At 35.1% G+C, this 20655-nt stretch overlaps 7 protein-coding genes across 9 annotated transcripts; 4 read left to right on the top strand and 3 right to left on the bottom strand.

The window, feature by feature from the left end:
* The first annotated feature begins 6879 nt into the window (after nucleotides 1-6879).
* On the top strand, nucleotides 6880-8489 carry LOC121122736 (haloacid dehalogenase-like hydrolase domain-containing 5). The gene is made up of 3 exons (XM_040717774.2): nucleotides 6880-7243; nucleotides 7327-7626; nucleotides 7687-8489. The coding sequence occupies exons 1-3, from the start codon at nucleotides 7054-7056 to the stop codon at nucleotides 8385-8387; spliced, it is 1191 nt and encodes a 396-aa protein (XP_040573708.1). The 5' UTR covers nucleotides 6880-7053; the 3' UTR covers nucleotides 8388-8489.
* Nucleotides 8490-8642: 153 nt separating this feature from the next.
* LOC121122709 (cell division cycle protein 20 homolog) lies at nucleotides 8643-10322 on the top strand. Its single transcript, XM_040717737.2, has 2 exons — nucleotides 8643-9327; nucleotides 9393-10322. Exons 1-2 carry the CDS (start codon nucleotides 8808-8810, stop codon nucleotides 10235-10237), a joined length of 1365 nt encoding a protein of 454 aa, XP_040573671.1. The 5' UTR covers nucleotides 8643-8807; the 3' UTR covers nucleotides 10238-10322.
* On the bottom strand, nucleotides 10200-11408 carry LOC121122744 (protein HGH1 homolog). Its single transcript, XM_040717785.2, has one exon. It carries the CDS (start codon nucleotides 11406-11408, stop codon nucleotides 10326-10328), a length of 1083 nt encoding a protein of 360 aa, XP_040573719.1. The 3' UTR covers nucleotides 10200-10325.
* A 265-nt stretch (nucleotides 11409-11673) lies between these two features.
* LOC121122754 (uncharacterized) lies at nucleotides 11674-13146 on the top strand. The gene is made up of 3 exons (XM_040717796.2): nucleotides 11674-11808; nucleotides 11864-12472; nucleotides 12562-13146. Exons 1-3 carry the CDS (start codon nucleotides 11703-11705, stop codon nucleotides 12723-12725), a joined length of 879 nt encoding a protein of 292 aa, XP_040573730.1. The 5' UTR covers nucleotides 11674-11702; the 3' UTR covers nucleotides 12726-13146.
* A 582-nt stretch (nucleotides 13147-13728) lies between these two features.
* On the bottom strand, nucleotides 13729-16518 carry cert (ceramide transfer protein). The gene is made up of 5 exons (XM_040717726.2): nucleotides 16357-16518; nucleotides 15741-16292; nucleotides 15108-15350; nucleotides 14687-15047; nucleotides 13729-14627 (listed from the first exon to the last, which is right to left on the bottom strand). Exons 1-5 carry the CDS (start codon nucleotides 16516-16518, stop codon nucleotides 14308-14310), a joined length of 1638 nt encoding a protein of 545 aa, XP_040573660.1. The 3' UTR covers nucleotides 13729-14307.
* A 632-nt stretch (nucleotides 16519-17150) lies between these two features.
* Nucleotides 17151-18504, top strand: Unc50 (Unc50 RNA binding protein). 3 transcript variants are annotated; one of them, XM_040717807.2, is made up of 3 exons: nucleotides 17151-17292; nucleotides 17360-17735; nucleotides 17795-18504. In XM_040717807.2, the coding sequence occupies exons 2-3, from the start codon at nucleotides 17396-17398 to the stop codon at nucleotides 18259-18261; spliced, it is 807 nt and encodes a 268-aa protein (XP_040573741.1). In that variant the 5' UTR covers nucleotides 17151-17292; nucleotides 17360-17395; the 3' UTR covers nucleotides 18262-18504. The 3 variants fall into 3 exon arrangements, with proteins under 3 accessions (XP_040573741.1, XP_040573748.1, XP_040573756.1); XM_040717814.2 differs by having other exon boundaries at nucleotides 17354-17735; XM_040717822.2 differs by having other exon boundaries at nucleotides 17152-17292; nucleotides 17367-17735.
* Nucleotides 18505-18507: 3 nt separating this feature from the next.
* On the bottom strand, nucleotides 18508-20477 carry LOC121122656 (uncharacterized). Its single transcript, XM_040717689.2, has 2 exons — nucleotides 20169-20477; nucleotides 18508-20065 (listed from the first exon to the last, which is right to left on the bottom strand). Exons 1-2 carry the CDS (start codon nucleotides 20475-20477, stop codon nucleotides 18596-18598), a joined length of 1779 nt encoding a protein of 592 aa, XP_040573623.1. The 3' UTR covers nucleotides 18508-18595.
* Between the last annotated feature and the right edge of the window lie 178 nt (nucleotides 20478-20655).

Genomic DNA, 20655 nt, shown 5'->3' with positions numbered 1-20655 from the left:
ATTCGTTTTCTGAAATATCTGATTGGCCTTTGCACCAATCAAGATATATGTTTATTTCACATTTTCCGATGTTTAATACTTTTTTGCACTTCTTAACTGTATCACTTTTTGGTAACGGATTTAGAATAGTAGCAATTGCCAGTTGAGAATTCGGTCGAATCATTATGTTTTTTTGGTGGTTTGCCTTGGTTACGAAGAGTTACACTGACTGTGTGATGGGGGTTTCTGCTTGGAAGGCCGATGATTCGTTATTTGATGATTGATGAATTGAAATGTCACCTGAAGTGATAGTCCATCCTGCACCTTTGTTGCCTTTCTCATCTTTGGATTCGTATGTATATATGTATAATTGTATCAGGGTGTTCAACTTGACAGTTGTCGACCCAGATACGATAGTCACTTACTTTATTCAATTCAACTTGATCCAGTATTTTATTGCATGGGAAAGGATACCCACGACGCCTTGGAAGATCACCGACGCCATCCAAGGTACTCTAGACTTCGTTACTTGCGCTTGTATGTAAAGGCTCAGGGGGAGTTATCCCCAACACAGCCTCTATTCTTGTTGTTGGTGTTGATCAGAGGGTATGAGTCATGCTCAAGAGTGGTTTTCTCTTAATGGTGGTTAATTTCCTTATTCCACCTTTCTTTGCAATGATGGTGTCCCCCCATACAAGACACCCTTAGGTGATGATGGGTCTGATCATGGCTTCGTAGAACCAGTGAACTTTATCTGAGGTTAAGCCCCACTTTTGCCCTATGACTGACTTTGCCTTGTTTCATATACGGGAACACTTTGCAGCTTTTTCTTTCAGGTGCTCGTTCCAAGTGAGTCCTTGATCAAACACCACACCTAGGTACTTCATTTGTGTTGCATATTTCATAACTTTTCCATCCATATATAAATGTAGTTTGAGAGGGTGATTGGTCTAAATGATTTTGCTGAGCTGTAGTCGTCTTTACCGGGTTTGCACGAAATACAACTTTCATTTCTTGCCAGGTCCTTGGTATATTGCTGAGAATCACTCCGTAAAGCTCAGAGACGTAATGGATTAGTCGTCCCCAAGTTGTTGTAGTACAACTGGTTTAAGTCCATCTGGTGCTGAAATTTTAAATGGTTCGAAGAAGTTCCATGATTCTTTGACCCAATTAACTTCCATAAGGTCAATGTCAAAGTTGGTTTCTCACAATTATATAACTCAGCTGGTATTGATTCTGCAGACAGGGAAATGAGTTTCCATTAGTATTTGCAAGGATTTAGCAAGTGATTGGGCGTATCCATTATCTGTTTTGAGGAGACCAATTGAGTCTTCGTTTCGTTTCTGAACTCTGATAAGGTTTGCAATATCTTTAGCACTTTCAGATATACTGCAGAAATGTCTCCATGTATCATCCTTCTTCCCTTTTCTGAGTACTGTGAGATTTTTGATTTTAGGTGTGCGCTGTAATACACTTAGGCTCGAGTTTGTTGAGTTTGTATCTCAAGCTGGCAAATGTTTTGTTCACCATGGTACTGATTTGGCTTATGTTGTTTTCTTAATGGACAGCAATGTCAAGTGCCTTTATCATAACATCATATATTGAATCCGCACTTTGGTCTATCACACTTGCATAGAGAAGTATTTCAGGTAGTCACACATTTTCTATGGGACGTCTGAATATATCCCAGTTAACTTTTTGGAAGTTTCTTGACTTTTCAGCAATGGGCGTGTACTTTCTATAGTTAAAAACTTTGTATAGATGATATGACATTCTTGGTCGCAGATCTACATGCCATCCTTTAATCTCAAACTTTTTTAAAGTATGTTGATTCATAATTGTAATGTCAATGGTTGAACTGGCTCGTTGTGTTACAAAAGTAGGTTCATTTCCTTCATTTAATAATATAAGATTATGTTCATCTATTAGGCTGCAAGAATTTCTCCTCTAGTATCAATATATTTACAGGCCCAAAGATGATTATGAGCATTAGAATCCATGGCCAAAAGAACAGGTTTTTGTAGGTGTTCAGAATGCTCAATAAGACAGTGTTTTGTTCTCAACTAATAACAATTGATCGAGATAGACTCTACAAATATACGTTATAGACTCTTTTATTTTTAAGTCTACTGTGCAAACATCTTTTTCAGAGAATTCTGGAACAAACCATGCATGTAAATGATTAGCGGTTCGAATGCATTCTCTTGGTTTTGACCCATGTTTAAAATGGATAGTATAACCATTTAGAGCGAGACTTTTCGTTGAACCATTAATGAAATATTGCTCTGTTATTAAGTCTATCAGAGATTTTCTGAGTTTTAATTCAGAGTTAGCTGTTTTGTGGTTTTGAGTGTTGATATAAGGAAGTGTATCATTTTTGATTGTTTTGTTCACCATGGTACTGATTTGGCTTATGTTGTTTTCTTAATGGACAGCAATGGAGGCCTAAATAAAAAAGTGTTTATAATATTAAAAAAGCCTTTCTTCATTCATATTCATAAAAATAATAAACTAATAGATGTCAAAATGGGACCAACAAATAAAGGACTTAAACCTTACTGTCTAATAAGCATTATCCCTCTAATACAGTTGTTCTCAAGCTTTATACAGCCTGAGCGCACAATGCTATGAATACTGGTTGGTGCACTGTATACAAAATAGGACTAAATTATATTAACAAAGGTACGTTTGTCTGAATCAATATTTGTACCAGGCCAACCATTATTATTTACTCATCTCTATTATGCAAATTTTGGAACTATGCATAGGAGACATTGTAAATCATCTTCCTCGATGCCCAGTCTGCTCCCCGATGGCATTCTGGGACAATCCCACGCGGAGGAGGGCTGCTATCTTGTTCCTCTTCTCGTATTGTGGTCCCGTGGTGGGGACTAGAACATTTTTTATCTTAGTGATGGACAGCAAATTATGTGTTCCACAACATTGCTCCTACGAAATTTGTAAAAATATACTCTTAACCTCACAAAATCTGCATATTTGAGATGAGTAAATAATAACAGTTGGCTCGTTATATATAATATCCGTAAGGAGATATTCAAATAATATGAAACGCCGATATGCCACCTTGACAATTTGAAGAATGTTTCGGGGGAGAGGAGTTCAACTGGCCAGTATGTCCGGAAGATTGTATATGTTGTATCTATATATATATATATTTTTTTTTTTTGGGGGGAGGTGTTGTTTTTAAATTTTTTGGAAAATCTACAACTGTTCAAATAAAATACATTTATTGGAAAAAAAAATCAAAAATCCATAGGAATCACAAAAAATTATAAAAATCCACAGCTATTCACAAAAAAATTTAAAAATTCCAAAATAACATTTCAAATATTAAGTTTTTTGGAAAAAATAAAAATTACCCCTATTTTCGCTTAAAATATATGATAAAAATACTTGAATGAATATAAGACTGAATCTAGAAGAAAATAAATGAAAAAATCAAAGGAACGCCTTTAAGCTAAACATTTAATTAAATTGATTTAAAATGGGTAAATCTACGAATAAATCATAAACAAGACATTATCAAGATTTTATCATACTCAAAATCATTGGTGATAAAATGTAGATTCAAAGGAAATAACAAGATTTTATATCAATATTGTAGTTTGTGAGCCTGTCACGGAAGATTTAGCCTCATTTTTTGTCGGTCTTGGTTTTTTATAATGTCTTGAGTTAAAAGAAATATAATTGGTTTGATGGAGTTGCACTGATAAATGAAACATTATAGTATTACAAATACTTCATCTGACCTAGAAATCTTCTTTCAGTTCATATACATTATGAATATTTCCTTTTCTAGGAACAACCCGGGCGCAGAACTACGCACATTGAGATCAAGAAAATAATTTCTTCCGAGCGCGTTGTTCATTGAGATACGTCGTTTGACAATTTAGGCTGTAAGCCAGGGGTGCATGATTTCATGCCAGCTGTTAGGGAAATGATGGTATATTTTTTTGCCTTTTGTAATAACGTTAGATCTTCAAGTTCATATATGTAGTATATAAATAAGTTCCTCCTGCAACAGAGATCTCCCAATAATAGTAGTACCCTCAAGTAATCTATATTTATTTATGGTTGCCACATAGAAAACATAGCTATGCACACTCAATAAATCATTGATCTATTTTTCGAAATTTAGATATTTTGAACATTTTTTTCTAAAAAATGCATGCCACATACACAAATTTACCTTTATTTTATTATAACAATTTTTCATAATAAAAACAAAAACAAAATAAGGCCCAAAATTAATTTTTAATCGCTTCTTCCAGATTGTGGAACAATTAGAGATGTAATTTTTCACAGCTAATAAGTTATAGCACAATTTGTGATATGTTAAACAAACAATGTTCAGAGCACTGATTCATTATGTTAATCTATAAATGTTTACCAAATCATAATCATTCTTTCAATTAGAAATTCAGGATATTTCATCACCGATATCTTCAACTCCACTCCATTAATGAGCACATATCTTGTGGCATTTGTCATTACAAATTACAGAAATGAAAAAATTCTCTCAAACAACACACAACTAAGCATTTGAGCTCCCGAAGAAGACAAGTCAAAAATATACTTTGCAAAGAGTGTCAGATTAACTTTGTATGGATATCTAAATCAATATTTTGGGAAAAAAATATGCGGATAACTAAGCAGGTTAGTCAACACATAAATCTTTGGATGGGCTGAGAAGGTTATTTTTCTTGAGAGGGAGGGGCAAAAATCCCCAAAGGTATCTTTGGAAGGGTAGATCTAAACTATTAAATCTATTGATTTAAGGATATGATTACAATTCCTGCAAATATTAGTTTTAATTATATTGCAATGGAAAATTGGGGTATTTCAACTTTCCAATCGGAAGTCTTGTTGACAGAAGAAAATGTCACATCAGTTAGTTCTTTGCTTTCAAGGCATGAAATTGTACTCGAAATAGCACAGATGCTTACACATCAGTGGATGGGTGATGAATGAATTTTATTTATGGCATTCCAAAAAAATGATTTTGTACATTTTTTGTTTATTAGGTGATGTTGTTACTATATCCTGGTGGTGTGATTTATGGCTCACTGTAGGGTCGACAACTTATTTATCATATTTGGTGTCAACAAAAAATTTTACAGATGATAGGGCGCGGGATATATTTGTGATCTTTGTTTTTCAAGAAGCCGTAAAAAAGGATTCTCCTTTGGCGCTAGTAACAATGAAAAAAAAAAAAAATAACGGAGAAATACCAAATGGGCTTGATACACTAACTACTCCAAAAGTGCTTCGTTCATTAGAATGTTAAGTGGTCCTATTGATATGGTTTATAAGAACCTAATGGAATGTATGTTAAATTTTTCACCCACTTATTTTGAATTTTTAGATTTATCAAAGTTTATTTATCTTTCTATCGAAACTTTACTCTAACAATATTGATCTAATAAATGTTATTTTACGAGTATTTATTATATTTATTTATTCCTAGTGAATTGAAAAACATAGATGAAGATTTTTTTTGTAAAGAAATAGATGGTAGTATCTTCTTCTATAAAACCTGGTGTTCTCAACAATATGACAATGAAGGCTTTGATGGGACCATGGCTTACACAAGCAGGATATCTTGTCATAAATGTGTCTCCAAATTTTGAAAATTGCTCTATTTAGATTTATCAGGTTGGAAATTTTAAGTTATCTATTAATAAAAGAATTTCAAAATATCTAAACCACAAATTATTATTATGTATTTAGGAAAATTTTGTCGCTGATAACGAAACAATTAATAATATATGGTGGGTCCCATTAAAATATAATATCATTGACAAAAACGAAAATGGGACAATCAAACTAATTTGGTTGAATAACACAAAATTGAATCGAACTTTTCAGGACAAGGATTTAAAAAAAAAGTTATCCTTGTTTAGAACCAGTAAGTTTCAATATCAGCCAGACAGGTACGCCAATTAATCTAATATTTTAAGGATATTATCAAGTTAACTATAATGGTGATAATTGGTAACGAGTAATACATTATCTGCAATGTAATTTCACAAGCATATACAAATATAACAGGCCCCAATTGATAGATGACTCATTTAGTCTAGCTATGATAGGATTCCTTAGTTACTTAATTCCCTTTAAAATAACTACATACTTACCGAATGAGAATCAACCATTAATATGGATTTCCTTTTTCAAAAAATTGTTAGAAATCACAAAAATAAATTAAAGGCTCAAACAAAGTGGCGAAACAAAGAGCAGTTGATAAATATATGCTCAAATAGAGTAGGCTACGATACTATTCTTTTAGAATCCTCGATTTGAGACATTTAGATGAAATTGCAAATATATATTAATATAATCAATGGATCACTCAAAATGCAGGATTATTATTTTTTTTTTGTGGGGGGGGGGCTTCGTTTTTAGAATTTTTTTAATAGAAAAAATCAAAATTTTGTATTAAAAAGTTAGAAAAATTAAATTATTTTCAAAAAAAATTACAAATAATAAATTCTTTGGGAAAAAAATTTTAAAATGGAATTTTAAAAAGAAAAATTAAATTTCAAATATTAAATTTTCTAGTTAAAAACAAAAATTCCTTGTTTTGGGGGGGCTACAGCCACTCCAATCCAAATTTTGACCACGCATTATCCTAGCGGACCTCATAAGATATTATTGAAGTCATAGATATATTTTTCATTCTTTATAAATTATAATAATTCGATCGGCCTCTGGTAGAAATTATAAATAATAAAAATGTCATAAACACCATATCAATGAGCTCTTATATAAGATAGGTATAAGAACTCATTAGCCAGATACTTTATTGGGTAGCTCAATTGACGTCACGCCTTTCCTTGCCTTTCCTTCAACTCTTCCCCCCCCCCTTAACAACACCCTGTACGTATTCGTAATATCTAAATAAAATAATACTAGTAGTAAACATTACAGTTGGCTGAGTTTTGTTAACGCGCAATTTTCAATGTCAAGTGTAGGGCTTCTTAACTATACGTCATTTCATTTACCCCACTATGGTTTTAGTCGCGAAATGAGGTGATTGTCAAAACCTTACTTATGTGGTTCACTCAACGATGGAGCAGTTCCTTTCGGGGTTCTTCTTCTGCTAATTTTGGACTCATGTTTGACATTGATGGCGTTTTGGTTCGTGGAAAGAAAGTCCTTCCTTTTGCACCTAAGGCATTTCAAAAGCTCATTGACCCCAGTACAAAATCCTTTATTGTTCCAACAGTATTTGTAACCAATGGTGAGTTAGTTAATATTAGTTACTTATCTTTATTATTCTACTGAGTAATTAATGGATTAATTTCCAATGTATTTTTTCTTTAGCTGGGAATTCACTTAGACAAACTAAAGCAAGGCAATTATCCGATTGGTTGGGTGTCAATGTATCAGAAGATCAAGTGATTATGAGCCATAGCCCACTTAAAATGTTTAATAAATATCATGACAAACATGTTCTTGTGAGTGGACAGGGGCCTGTTGATGAAATAGCTCGACATTTAGGTTTCGGTCGAATCACAACTATAAATCAATTAAAGAATGCCTTTCCTCTTTTAGACTATGTGGACTGCAAACGACGTAGTCCCGTTCCTTGTTCATTTGAAAGGTTTTTTCCACCTATAGAAGGTCAGTATTTCCCATCCCTCTTTCCACATTACCTTATAGTATCCATTATTTTTATTTCAGCTATCTTGCTCCTTGGAGAGCCCATACGATGGGAAACATCTCTTCAGCTTACTTTAGATGTACTTTTAACGGATGGACATCCATCTTTTTTGAATAATGAAATAAGATATCCTCACATCCCTGTTCTTGCGTGCAATATGGATCTACAATGGATGGCTGAGGCTCCTTTACCTCGTTTTGGACATGGTGCATATATTTTATGTCTTGAGAATCTCTATAAAAAAATCACTGGACTAGATTTGAAATATACTGCACTAGTGGGAAAACCTTCCGAAATTACCTATCGCCATGGAGAGTCGGTTCTGCAAGAAGAGGCACATAAATGTGGGAGACTCCAACCCATTGAGCATATATATTTCATAGGTGATAACATTTGTACTGATATTTACGGTGCGAATCTCTATAATCATCACCTACTCAAAAGAAGAAAATGTCAGAAAAGAGTGTCCATTGTAGAAAATAATTTGAGAACAAGGTCCATGGATCTTTTATTAGGTGATGAGGATTTAGGAGCAACGAATTGTTTCTCAGTTCTTGTAGAAACAGGAGTTTACTCATCAGATCGGGATAATATTGTGACTTTGCAACATAGCCCTCGTGATTTTTTACCTGTTGAAGACTCATATCGTCTTCCGACTCTCGTTGCAAAAAATGTTTTAGAGGCTATTGAACTCATTTTTGAACGTGAAGAATTTGAATAACTTCTTACCCTTATAATCAACTCATTTACGTATATAATTATATCGTCTATCGATCATCATTTCTTTTTCTTTCTTTTTCAAAATATAACATATTGAAATTCATGCTTGATAAATTGTCTCCATGCTTTCTTGCTAATTAATTAACTCATGATACTGTATTCATTGCTCTGATGAATTTGTTTAGTGTCCATGAATGGTGTTTGACAGACTATCTGGAATGTGACAAAAACATTGATTAAATTATTTTTGAAAATACTAGATAGTAAATGTGTATAAATAATACCTTTTGGCTTGTACTACTATTGTCAAATATGAATTTCTCTCAACAAGTTAAGTAGATACGTCAAAAACAGTGGGGGAACTCCCTGCAGATAAATTTCGATTGAATCCAAGACGTCTCATTCTCAAATTAAGCAACAAATGAAGAATACATTGCAATTAGAGAGTACATTGTCTATGTCGCCAACTCGTGGACGATCCAAATCGATTGAAGGATATGGCAACACACCAAAGAGTCTCACTGTTCCTCCTCAAATGGACGAACGTCGTCATTCTGATAGCAGTAATGATCGTTTTATCCCTAATCGTTCGACTACAGACTATGAATTTGCCACTCATGCAATATCACGTAGAGGATTGTCCAGTACTTTTTTGGTGGATAATGAGCCTGCAGATGCTGAAGGACAAAAGATACTCTCATTTAATTCATCCGCTCCAAAGCCACAGGATTACTATGTTAACTCACTCAAAGTTCTATACTCTACATCTGCAAGCACAACAAAGCATAATATTGAGTCCAAAGTTAGACATATTCCTAATACTCCTGTTAAGGTCCTTGATGCTCCAAATTTAAGTAATGATTTCTATATTCGTGTAATGGATTGGTCTTCAGACAATATTTTATCGGTTATTTTTTCTTCAAGAGTCTTACTTTGGAATGGTAATAAAAAAGAAATACTAACGATATGATACTTACTAATTAATATATACTATTCACTACTTTAGCAAACGACACGTCAGTGGATAACTTAACTGAACATCCAGAGGGATCCGAATATACCTGTGTAGCATGGGAAAATAAGTATTTGGCTATTGCTGATTACTCAGGACATATTACTCTATGGGATGCTAGTGTCAAAAAGTGCCTCAGGCGATTGAGTGGTCATTTTAATCGTGTGGGAACATTGGGATGGAGTGAACATAATCTAGCTTCTGGTTCTAGGTCAGGGGAGGTTTTAATTCATGATGTTCGTATCAAAAATCATATCATTTGTACATTAAACGAACATACACAAGAAGTATGTGGCATTGATTGGAATTCAGGAGGCACCCTTTTGGCAACAGGGGGTAATGACAACACTGTGTTTATATGGGACATAAGAAGCCTAGACAAACCAACCAAAGTTCTTACACAACATCAATCTGCCGTAAAAGGTATCAAATGGTGTCCATGGTCTAACATCACTTTAGCAACTGGTGGAGGAACATCTGATCGATGTCTAAAAATATGGAATGCGAGCAATGGGAATTGTGTCAAGTCAATCGATACCGGCTCTCAAATAAGTTCTGTATTATGGAATAGTGACTACAAGGAAATTATTACAGGTCATGGATTTTCCTCTAATCAGTTGTCAATCTGGAAGTATTCCAGCCTAGGAAAAATCAAGGACTTAGAGGGACATTCATCTAGAATTATATGCTTGGCAATGAATCCGGATTGCTCAATAGTTGCTTCCGCAGCGGGAGATGAATCTATTCGCATTTGGGAAGTATGGCCACCAAAAGAGAAAAGTAAGAAGGTTTCCAAGTCTCTTACGACCAAGACGACTTTATTTCAAAAGATAAGATGAACAATAATTTTTATGGACTTTTTAATTAAGCATAATGATTTTAACAGTAGTAATAATTATTATAATAATATACTCATTCAAAGCATTATCAAGACTCTTCCAAATATTCTTTATCCATCTGTTTAAGATCGGAAATGATATTCTCTGGTACCTTAACATCCTTATAGTTGTCTACTTTAATTTCTTCTTCTTTTTTGATTAGAATGTCCACCAAATTTTCACACGCCAATTTCACAACCTTGTCCTTCTCTACTTTATGGAACTCTCGCAAGATGATGTAAGCGTTTTGACCACGAATAAACTCCCGTCCATCCTTTGTAGCGCATAGTTGAGTCAAAGCTTCTAAAATCATCTTGCGTACATCTGGGTCTTCTTCAATTTGTTTATCGTGGTCCAGGTACTGAAGATCTAGGGGAAGAGACTCAATTTGATCTGACTCTAAATGCTCTGGAGTGGGACCCGCAAGAGGAAGGAGGAGTCGCGTGAGAATTTCAATATCCTTAAGAAGGAAGTTGTGGCTGGATTCGTCAAACGTTATATTTCGAAGTGTACCTATGATGCCTCCTCGTCGAACTGAAGAGGACTTGTACTCAGTGTAGGGGAGAAGAGAATTAATCAGTTCATTTGAGGGACTCGTGAGTTGGGAGCGCATTTCAGGGAGCTGAGACAAATTTGAGATTAAAGATGCGAGATAATGAAGTTTAGCGCCTTTGGAGTTGTAGTTTTCTTTAGTGAACAATCCAATGATTTGTGTAAGGGATATACCCTCACTTTCCAATTGATTAAAAAAGGATCGTGCATTTTTGGGTTGAATTGTCAAATTAGAGGCAATCATAACTGCGGGATCTGCTAATTCGCAATCTCTATCCTGCGCACAATCCCATAAGATCCTAACCACTTTTAATTCCTCTTCTAAGAGAAGAGGAATAAATTCCGCCTCGCATGACAAATTAATTATTGCTAAGCTAGCATCTTTACAGCAAACACGACTCCCATTATCCTTGGGTTTCGAGGTCATGAGAATCAACAGCTTTTCAAAGAGTCCAGAGCCCATTTCTAAAAGCATCTTTCTATTTTCTACATCACCCGTCATACCAAGGATATGATTCATGGCAAGGACGCGGACGTCCAGCCGAGCGGACGGATCCAGAAACTGCAGAACCTCCGACATGATAATTTATAAATATCGAGCTAATCCACACGTGTAGTAGTAAGAAATCTGTCAGATAGATTTATTTTTTTAAATCAAATTCTTACGTCATTCCATTTTAAATTATATCAATGCTACCAAATGAGTAGAATAGAAGTATAGCTCCAATAAGAATATTCATCTTGCCCATAAGGGGTAAGGAAGGTTTTGTTTCAGTTGGTTTTCTGTTCATAATATTTACACGTGTATCAAATATCAACAAACCTCCCGCGACAACTCACGTGAACTCAATATTATTATTTACTAATAAATTTGATGACTGTTGATCAATTAACCGGACATCACGTCTCGTGTGCTGGAGAAATGGAAGCCAAAAAGGCATCAAATAACAAAAGGAAAAGAGTGGAAGATGATTCCGAAGGTGAGAGATTTCAATATAGTGTATTCATTTAATATTTACGTGGTAAATACATTAGGAGCTAAGTGCCACAAGAAAAAGAAATTCGTTAGCACCAGTGTGGAGGAAAGCGGTGCTAATGAATTACAGGATCAAGGACCAAGAATCATCAACATGCTGTCAAAGAAGTCTACTCCTATGTTAAAGATAAAGAAGAGGAAATCCGTGTTAGAAAAGGAGGATGATACCGCAAATAAAAGCGCGTCCGAAAAACCCTCTAAAAAGAAAAAAAAGAAGAAAAAGAAAAAAAGTTCGAAGGTCAACGAAAACTTATCCGATCAAATATTATCAACAACAAAGGACAATGACTGCGAGAATAGTAACCCTCAACAGCCCCCAAAAAAGATAAAGAAACCGAAGAAATCTAAAGCAGAAAAAATTGCGGAGCAAGTCCTGAAGACAGAAAGTGGCACGGGAAAACATGTTCACGAAACCCCTACACATAATAAAGCCATTAAATATTTAAAAACATGGAAAAAAAGTCCCTCAAAATGGAAGTTCAGTAAATGCTCTCAGATATGGCTCATTCAAAATGCATATGACGTTAATAGGATATCTGACAAGCATTTTAATGTCCTTTTAGAGTATCTTTCATCAATTAAAGGAGGGATGAAGGACATGACTCAGAGTAAGGGGGAGCATCACTTAATTTATATTTTTCTCTGTCAATTTACTAATAGATGAATAATTAATTATCATTTTATTCAATGTTTCCAGAACGTGCAGAGAAAATCATTGAGTTGGAAGAGAAATGGCATAGCCTTGAAGGAACCAAAACTATTGACGAAATTCAGAAAGAGCTTGAAGAGGTTCGTCCCGGAGAGAAGAAATTGGATCGAGCTAAAGAAATTCAAATCATACTTGGGAAGGAAAATAAATAAATTATCACCTACATACTCAAAAGGAAAAAATAATCTGAGACATTTGTTTCGTTAAAACAAGTTTTTTAACACAGTTTACACAATTATCATTGACTGACTTATCGGCTATGTTTGTTGAGCGTTGACTTTATCTTAAGTAAATAGCGTGATTCAAGTATGAATTTCGCAATCAAATACAAATAAATGAATGGATTATATCCAAATGTTTTTAGACTCTTTATGTATGTCGTGTACATTTTTAACTACAAACGTAGTTGATCGATCATACATAATTATTATTAACCTTGATGACTAATAAAGGTTGTTTTTTACGTTAATAATTTGTTAATCGCGCGTCACCCTTACGTAGATAAATCAGATAAGATTCTAAAATATTTGGGAGAATGTCAAAAAAAAAAAAAAAAGATTCATTACCTATGCATTTTTTATGAAACTTTTTTTCTAAAATGATATAGAGAGAGGCAAAATGAGTCAACTCCCAGTGATTAAAGACTACTCCACCAATCATGTTTACAGACAAAAATTGTTCATCTCGATTTTTAGAGTCAAATAAATCAATATTTGACATGATTTCTATTAAAGACGAGGAAACAGAGAGACGACTATCAGAGGATCATGAGAAGTACGATTTAAAACGATGCTCGGAAAGGGGATTGGGAACAAGAAGTGAACATCCTCTACGAGATAGCTTTGTGAAGGAATCTCACGAATGGGGAAGGCGCTCTCGAGAGAATGAGTTAAGTCGAGACTTGCTGACAGCAACAAGGAATAGAATTGCAGAGCAAAATGGTTCTAGGCAACCTCTTATTAATGAACAAATCATTACGAGAAGGACTGAGATCCCCAGGTGAGGATGTACATACAAATATATATGTATTTTACTCATTGATTTTTAATTATGTAGTCTTGGAAGGAATAATATCCCTTCTTTATCATCCTCAACAACTTACTTAGAGCCTTCCTCCTTGGCCTCTCATAGAAATCTTTCAAAAAAATCATATTATTAACTAACCCAATATTTATTTATTAGTGCCGAAAAAGGATTAAAATTAAATTCTCATAAATAATATAAAAATAACAATGTTAGTAGTGTATTAAAAAGACCGATTAATTATGATCTAGATTAATGCAGTTTCAAATAAATCAAAAAATATATGAAAAGTAGTAATCATAATAAATATTTGCTTTTAAAAAAGGCACGGAATCAAATTAATTTTAATAAAAATCAAATAATAATTCATTATAACTATAAATGAGTCAAATAAATTACTCTCATTATTTTCTAAACAACATACATTAACATGAACATATCATTTGTGCATTTGGACAGTTTAAAGAGGTTTGTTTATTCCTCCAAGAGTAAAATGTACACAATTAATAGTAGTATAAATATTGTTCCCTATGATTCCTTTTAAAAATAAGAAATAGTAGAATGCTCAGAGTTTCTTACTTGTTAAATAAATATAAAGACTTGACATTGTGTATTTAATATATATATATATATATATGTGCGTGTATGTCCTTGTTCTTCAACAAGAAGAGTTACAAATTTGAAGAACTTATTTGAAAATATCACAAAACGCTACCACATAATAGGATTTTTTTTCGTTTTTTGAATTACGTATGCAGTGAATCGTTTCAGGAATTTAGGGTATTCCCTCTTGTAAACGGTTCTAAGTGCAGTCGCTGGAACCCATCCTCCAGGATTGACCACTGAGCAGTAAGTTATCTTACAAGACACATCCTCCCGTGTGCAATTTTTGACTGTTTTCCCGTTATATATTAGAGTATCACAAAGAAATATGACTGTTAAATAAATACGCAAGCAGCTACCCGTTGAATTTTCTGGAGCATCAGGGTGTTTAGTAGATTGGTTGCAGACTAACCAAGTATCGGATTCCCCTAAAAGAGTTTTTTTTTTAAATTTAGAAATCCAGAGAATAAGTTTTAATAAAATATACCATCTTCGGATATATCCTTGATTTTTCGACGATGAGACCAAAATAAGGAGTCCCTTTGCGCTGCAGGCCAAATTCGTTTATGTAACTGTAGAAATATGAGAGCATCGTCTGATATCCTTTCAAGAACCGTTGCCTGCTCAACAGTTGCTTCCCATTCTTGTCTAAATTCAGGAGAGAAAAAATAATGACATAACTCTCTTGCAGTGACGCCCTTGACATGATGAACAGCCTTAAGAGGATCCACAACGAGTCCATCAACTTCCTCCTCTCTTTTGTACATTTTCATCTCTCCATCTTCCGCAAACAACTCCCAAACATCCCCAACAGGGATTCTAGCGAGTCGGAGCTGTTCATTAGTGATCTAAAAGAGAATAAAAATATTAAACACGGGATATATTCCTTCCTTGATTGCTTGACATACATTCTCAACCGATGACCAGAGAGGATGATTCTCATGGTCCTCAGCATTCGATATACTTGGCTTAACAGACATAAGTCTCAGTTTTTCTACGTATGTCTGTTCTTCTTGTAATTTCTCAAGTGCGTCTTCTACAGCGTCATAGAAAACGTCCTCTCCTAATCCTGAATTGGGTGCTGCTTCGTATCCTAATTTAGCAGACTCTTCAAAATTAACATGTGAATCAACTATCTTCTTGACTTCTTTCTGGAAAATAAAAATTCATTCCACTTTCAAATATAAATAAGTAAATACTGTGATAAATAAATAAAATGATAACATGGCCTCGGCTACACGTATATGGATACACTTTTTTAAAGGCACAAATAAATGTACACTTTAACGATACGCCTCCCTTTGACACATCTGGTTAAAAAAAAAAAAAAAAAAAAAAAAAATTAAATGGAGAGGTCTGACAGAGGGAGGGGGAAAGAGGTATGAGACTATGTGAGATGTGACGGGTTATTCCACAGAATAGTGGGTAACATTAGCCTTCTTCTTCTTTTTTTTTTTTTTTTTTAATGTATGAAGTAAGAAAAATATATTTGAGGTCATAATATTAATAACGTGAATGGATGAATATATCCTTGATCTCACAGCATGAATAAGCTCATTTTCAGCTTTAATCCGCCTTTCCACCTCCTCGTTCAATTGTTTTTTCCAAAAGGATTCTCTTTGCTCAATCAATTCCATCATTTGTCCCAAAGCCGTGACGATCCCTGTGGTTGTGGCTTCAAAACTTGTTAATTCCGATTGAACATGATCTGATGATTTAAGAGAGGATTCTGATTGGAAGGTAGATCGGAGAGAATTGAGTTGCTTGATGAGGATGTCCTTGAATGTACGTATTTCACTCCATTTGTCTTTGAGATGAGTTTCTGAAGGAAGAATGGAGGATGAATTTCCTCTGGAGAGGGAGGAAGAGGAGGAGATCCCTTCTTCCACTTGAGGACGAGACTTGTAGGCTTCTAGTACTTCAATCCATTTGACTCTGTCGTGAATGGTCCGTGTGCGTAGATACCAGACACAGTCAGAGTCTACGGAGACGTCGAAGCGATGTTCATCAAATTCGTGCGGAATAATAGAAGCGCGGCCGATACTAATGGCCCCTCGACATCCGTAGTCTGTTTCTCTTTCGGATTTAAAGTACTGCCGGTGTTAAAGAAGGAAATGAATGAGTGAGTCTGAGAGGAGACTTAATGTAAAGACTTACCTGAAGACTCCCGTCACTTCGAAGAGAGACATAACGATCTTGCCAACCATGGATATAATTGGTCCACTTGGATAGAGTACCTTGGATTTCTGGAGGAGGCGAGGCAGAGGAAGGACGATCCTCATTGTGTCGAAGAATGACAGAGCTGAAATCCCCAACCATCTTCTTACCTTTAACTAGTATTATTGTCTCAAGACTGTGTGAGTGACGAAAGCGGCGATGATTCGTTTCAAACTCCTTTTACAGCGAGCGTCATAGACAGTACCACTATAGTGACTATAAAGTATATGTCTAGAACTCCCAAGTAGTTCAGTTCCTATTCTACTACTACGAAATTTTATTCATAAAAATAGTGCTGTGCTGATCATAAAAAGGACTCGCACTTCAAATTTCACATCTCTCTCTCTGTCTTCGAGCTAGCGGCATCTCATCTCCTCCTCAACAAAAAAAAGAGAAAAAGGGCCGGAGAAGTGAAGTTCTTAAGCAAAGAGGGGGGAAGGTAGTTAGTAGATAAATAAAATAACTTCATCATCAACAATGCGTCGACGTCATTCTGAGGTTGTCCCCTGACGTCACACGGTGACATAAAATATCAACGCACAGCAGCTACATGCCGTCACCCTTTATTGCCATTGGATTATGAAAATTGCGTAGGTTCATTAATTTGATCTACAGAGGTTGTTGGCAAGTTGAGAATAGGCCTCACCGTGGGATGACGAAATCCCTTTTGTGTTATTGAATCATTAAGCTGATTACTTAGCAAATGAATCCTCTTTGATCATCGGAGGAAGAGATTCATTTATAGTTAATTTAATTAGTTGTCCAAGGAATACTTAAATAGGCAGGAGGAGTAGCTACGTAGCGAGTGCGTAATATACAAGTATTATTATAAATTCTAAAGCAGAGAGAATAAAAATCTGAAGAGTGGGGAATTTGGTAAGAAAAGGAAGAGAAGATATAATTGTGAATTGTGGAGTGTGTTCGATTAATGATATAGTTGTAGTCTCTAGAAAAGACGAGGAACAGCGTGACTCCCTCCATGTCTTCAACGTCCACTTATAAAGGTCCTCCATATCTGAGCACGGGCATCTCCTCCTCCTCTTCGTCCTCCCTTCCCCTCCCCGCAAATTCAAAGACCTGCATGTCTGCTGCAGCCAAAAGGGCGAAATATCTTCGCCGCCTTCTTCATTTCCGTCAAATGGACTTTGAGTTCGCCATTTGGCAAATGATTTACCTTCTTCTGGACCCAAAACGAGTCTATAAAAACTTTAAATATAGAAAACTCTCCAAGAGTCAATTTGCACGAGACGATCCCGCATTCCTTGTTCTCCTATCCACTTGGCTTGTTGTCTCCACGGCTATTTACTCCTGGGTCCTTGGTAAGTCCCCTCCCAATCACCACCATTTCAACTCACTAAAATAATCCCCTCTTTTCCAGGCATTCACTTTCTTGGCTTCATCAAATTCCTTCTGTGGGTCATCGGAATCGATACCCTTGGAGCCGGTGCTGCTGTTGCAACAGTTCTTTGGGCTTTTTCAAATAAATATCTCCTCGTTCGAAGGGATGACGAAGCTGTCGAATGGGGTTATTGTCTAGATATTCATCTCAATGCTCTATTTCCCGTCCTTGTCATTCTTCATGGTATTCAACTTATGTTCTATCACCACTTCATTTCCGGGCCTGGGATACTCTCTACAATATTTGGGAACACGCTTTGGCTTATAGCCATCACATACTATGTTTTCATTACATTCCTGGGCTATGGATCCCTACCAGGACTTAAAAAAACTAGAGTTTTTCTCTATCCCCTTGGGATGTTGATCCTCCTTTACTTTCTCTCTCTTTTCACCGGCGTTAATCTTTGTCAAATTTTAGTGAAGTTCTACAAGGATAGAGTGGTTTAAAAGTTTTTATGCAATATATTTTCTCATAGTAATGGGTTAATTACTTTTGTTATTGCTCTCATTTCACCTGGTTTTTATGTTTGATTAATAATAAATATATAATTTATTTAAAATTTCTTGGGGATTACCCATATATTATGAAATCAGTCATGCTAATTATAAAAAGCACCTTTTTGCAATGATTGCTGAGTAGAGTGTACCATAAGTTATTCATTGTATCCTAAATATATTTTTTTAATATTATCCTTTTCTGCTTTGATTAATTAATTATAATTCAAATGTATTTAATCTTTAAAACAAAACATTATTTGATCATAAATATCAATATTATTAATCATGGCAGGATTCCTTGGCATTGCAGCATATAATTTAAATATTGTTGATGTTGGATTTGATGCCGTTTCCACAAGTGAATCCACTGATTATAATTATCATCCATAGGACATGATGTACTAGTACTACTAAACAAAAGTGAGGATGGCTCCGGTTTAACTTCTTGAGAGAATGCAATATTTGGTTCCTTATTTATCTTAGGACGATGAGGAAATAACTCCCCGGTAACTGTCTTGCTAAGGATCGTTTCCAAACTCATATTTTTAGTCGACTCATTTATATCATTTAAGCACTCCTCAAATTCCTTATCTTTTTGTTCCAAATAGTCCATTGTCTCCTTAGAAATTGAAATATTGTCTTCTTTTTCTCGAGGTGGAGATTTTTTGGGCTTTGATGGACGCTTTTTGACTTTTGCGGATATTTTTGGTTGTGAACTACAGTCTGAATCTTTTTTTAAGGACGGAATCGATTCAACAGAAGGTGACTTTTCTTTTCTAGAATCTTGACAGGCCCCTTTCAAGCACTCATTTTGGCTTTCTCCCTGTTGAAGAGCATTTAAATCATTGAATGCGACATTCCAAAGATCTGATTCGGGATCATCTGTCACTCTCACATCCGAATTTGTACTTTTAGCAATATTAGACACATTTTTCATTTCATCGCCCTTAGAAGCAATGGTTAAGGCTATACCTCTACTTCCGTAGCGGCCAGCTCTACCAATGCGATGGAGATATGTGGTTCCTTGAGATGGCACATCAAAGTTTATCACAAAGTTCACATGTCTGGCATCAATACCTCTTGCTGACAAGTCAGTTGTAAGGACAATTCGACAACGAAATGTCTTCAAGTCTTTAAGGGAATTAAGTCTGTCCTTTTGTTCTTGCATCCCTGCTAGAAATATAGCTGGCCATCCTCTGTCATTTAATTTATCACATATAGCTCGAGCTCTTAAAGAGTAATTACAAAATACAATACACTGTTCAAAACTGACATTTGATATTAGTTTCAGAAGACTCTCAAATTTATAATCTACAACTTTTTTTACTAGTCCATGACTTGGAGATTCCAGCACAAATTGATTGACACCCAAAAGAACTTGGCAATCTTGCCCAAGTCTCACATGAGTAGGATTCTTTAATTTAGATATTAGAGTATTTTCTAAGGAGTTAGGAAATGTAGCAGAGAGAGCAAGGGTCTGATGTATCTCTGGTAAAGTTCTCATGATCCAAGAAAGATCTTCTTTGAAGCTTTTCTCACACAATTTATCAGCTTCATCCAGTATGAAGACTTTGAGTTGAGACACATTCATAACCCCTTCCTCGATGAGCTGTTTAACTCTTCCTGGAGATCCAAAGGCCATATGACATTTTTTGAGCTTTAATTTGTCCTCTTCAACTGACATGCCTCCAATAAATGTAGAGGCCTTTAATTTGGAGAGGTGACCACCGATTTCCAGCATTGTTTGAGCTCCCTAATGGATATAAAAATACAATAGCCAATGTCTAAAATAGTAAATATCCTGGAATGAATTCATCATAAGAAATAAATCAACATATTAATTAATAATTATATACTTGGACAGCAATTTCTCGTGTTGGAGCAATCAAGAGTCCTTGGAGCTCATTTGACTCTACGTCAATAGAGGATAAGGCACTGAGAACATAGACGAGTGTCTTACCCGTTCCCGATTTGGATTGAACAAGAACGTCCAATCCTGCTAATGTATAAGGTAATGCCGAGACTTGAATTGGAGACGGGACTTGATATCCATTAACTTTAAGTCCCTCGAGGATAGGACTTTGAAACTGGAAATGTTCGAATGTTTTGTCCTCATTCTCTAGATTGAGAACATCCTGGGTTCTATTTTTCAAGTCGTGAGCCATTTATCCTGATTAGTATGGATTGGATAGAGCTAATTGTGTTTAAACAAAGTCGGTTGAATTTTTAATTTAAATTAAAATAAAATATTAGTGCTAGCAAAGGAGTTGCTTCTTTTTGTTTATGTTGAACAGAGACATCTATTGAGGGAAACTCTTTAATTTGTAAGACTTTCTCATTTCA

Source organism: Lepeophtheirus salmonis, chromosome 1 (genome assembly GCF_016086655.4).
Source record: "Lepeophtheirus salmonis chromosome 1, UVic_Lsal_1.4, whole genome shotgun sequence".
Taxonomy (NCBI): Eukaryota; Metazoa; Arthropoda; class Copepoda; order Siphonostomatoida; family Caligidae; genus Lepeophtheirus; species Lepeophtheirus salmonis.
Note: the sequence above shows the minus strand (reverse complement) of the source record. Positions and strands in the feature narration are given on the sequence as shown.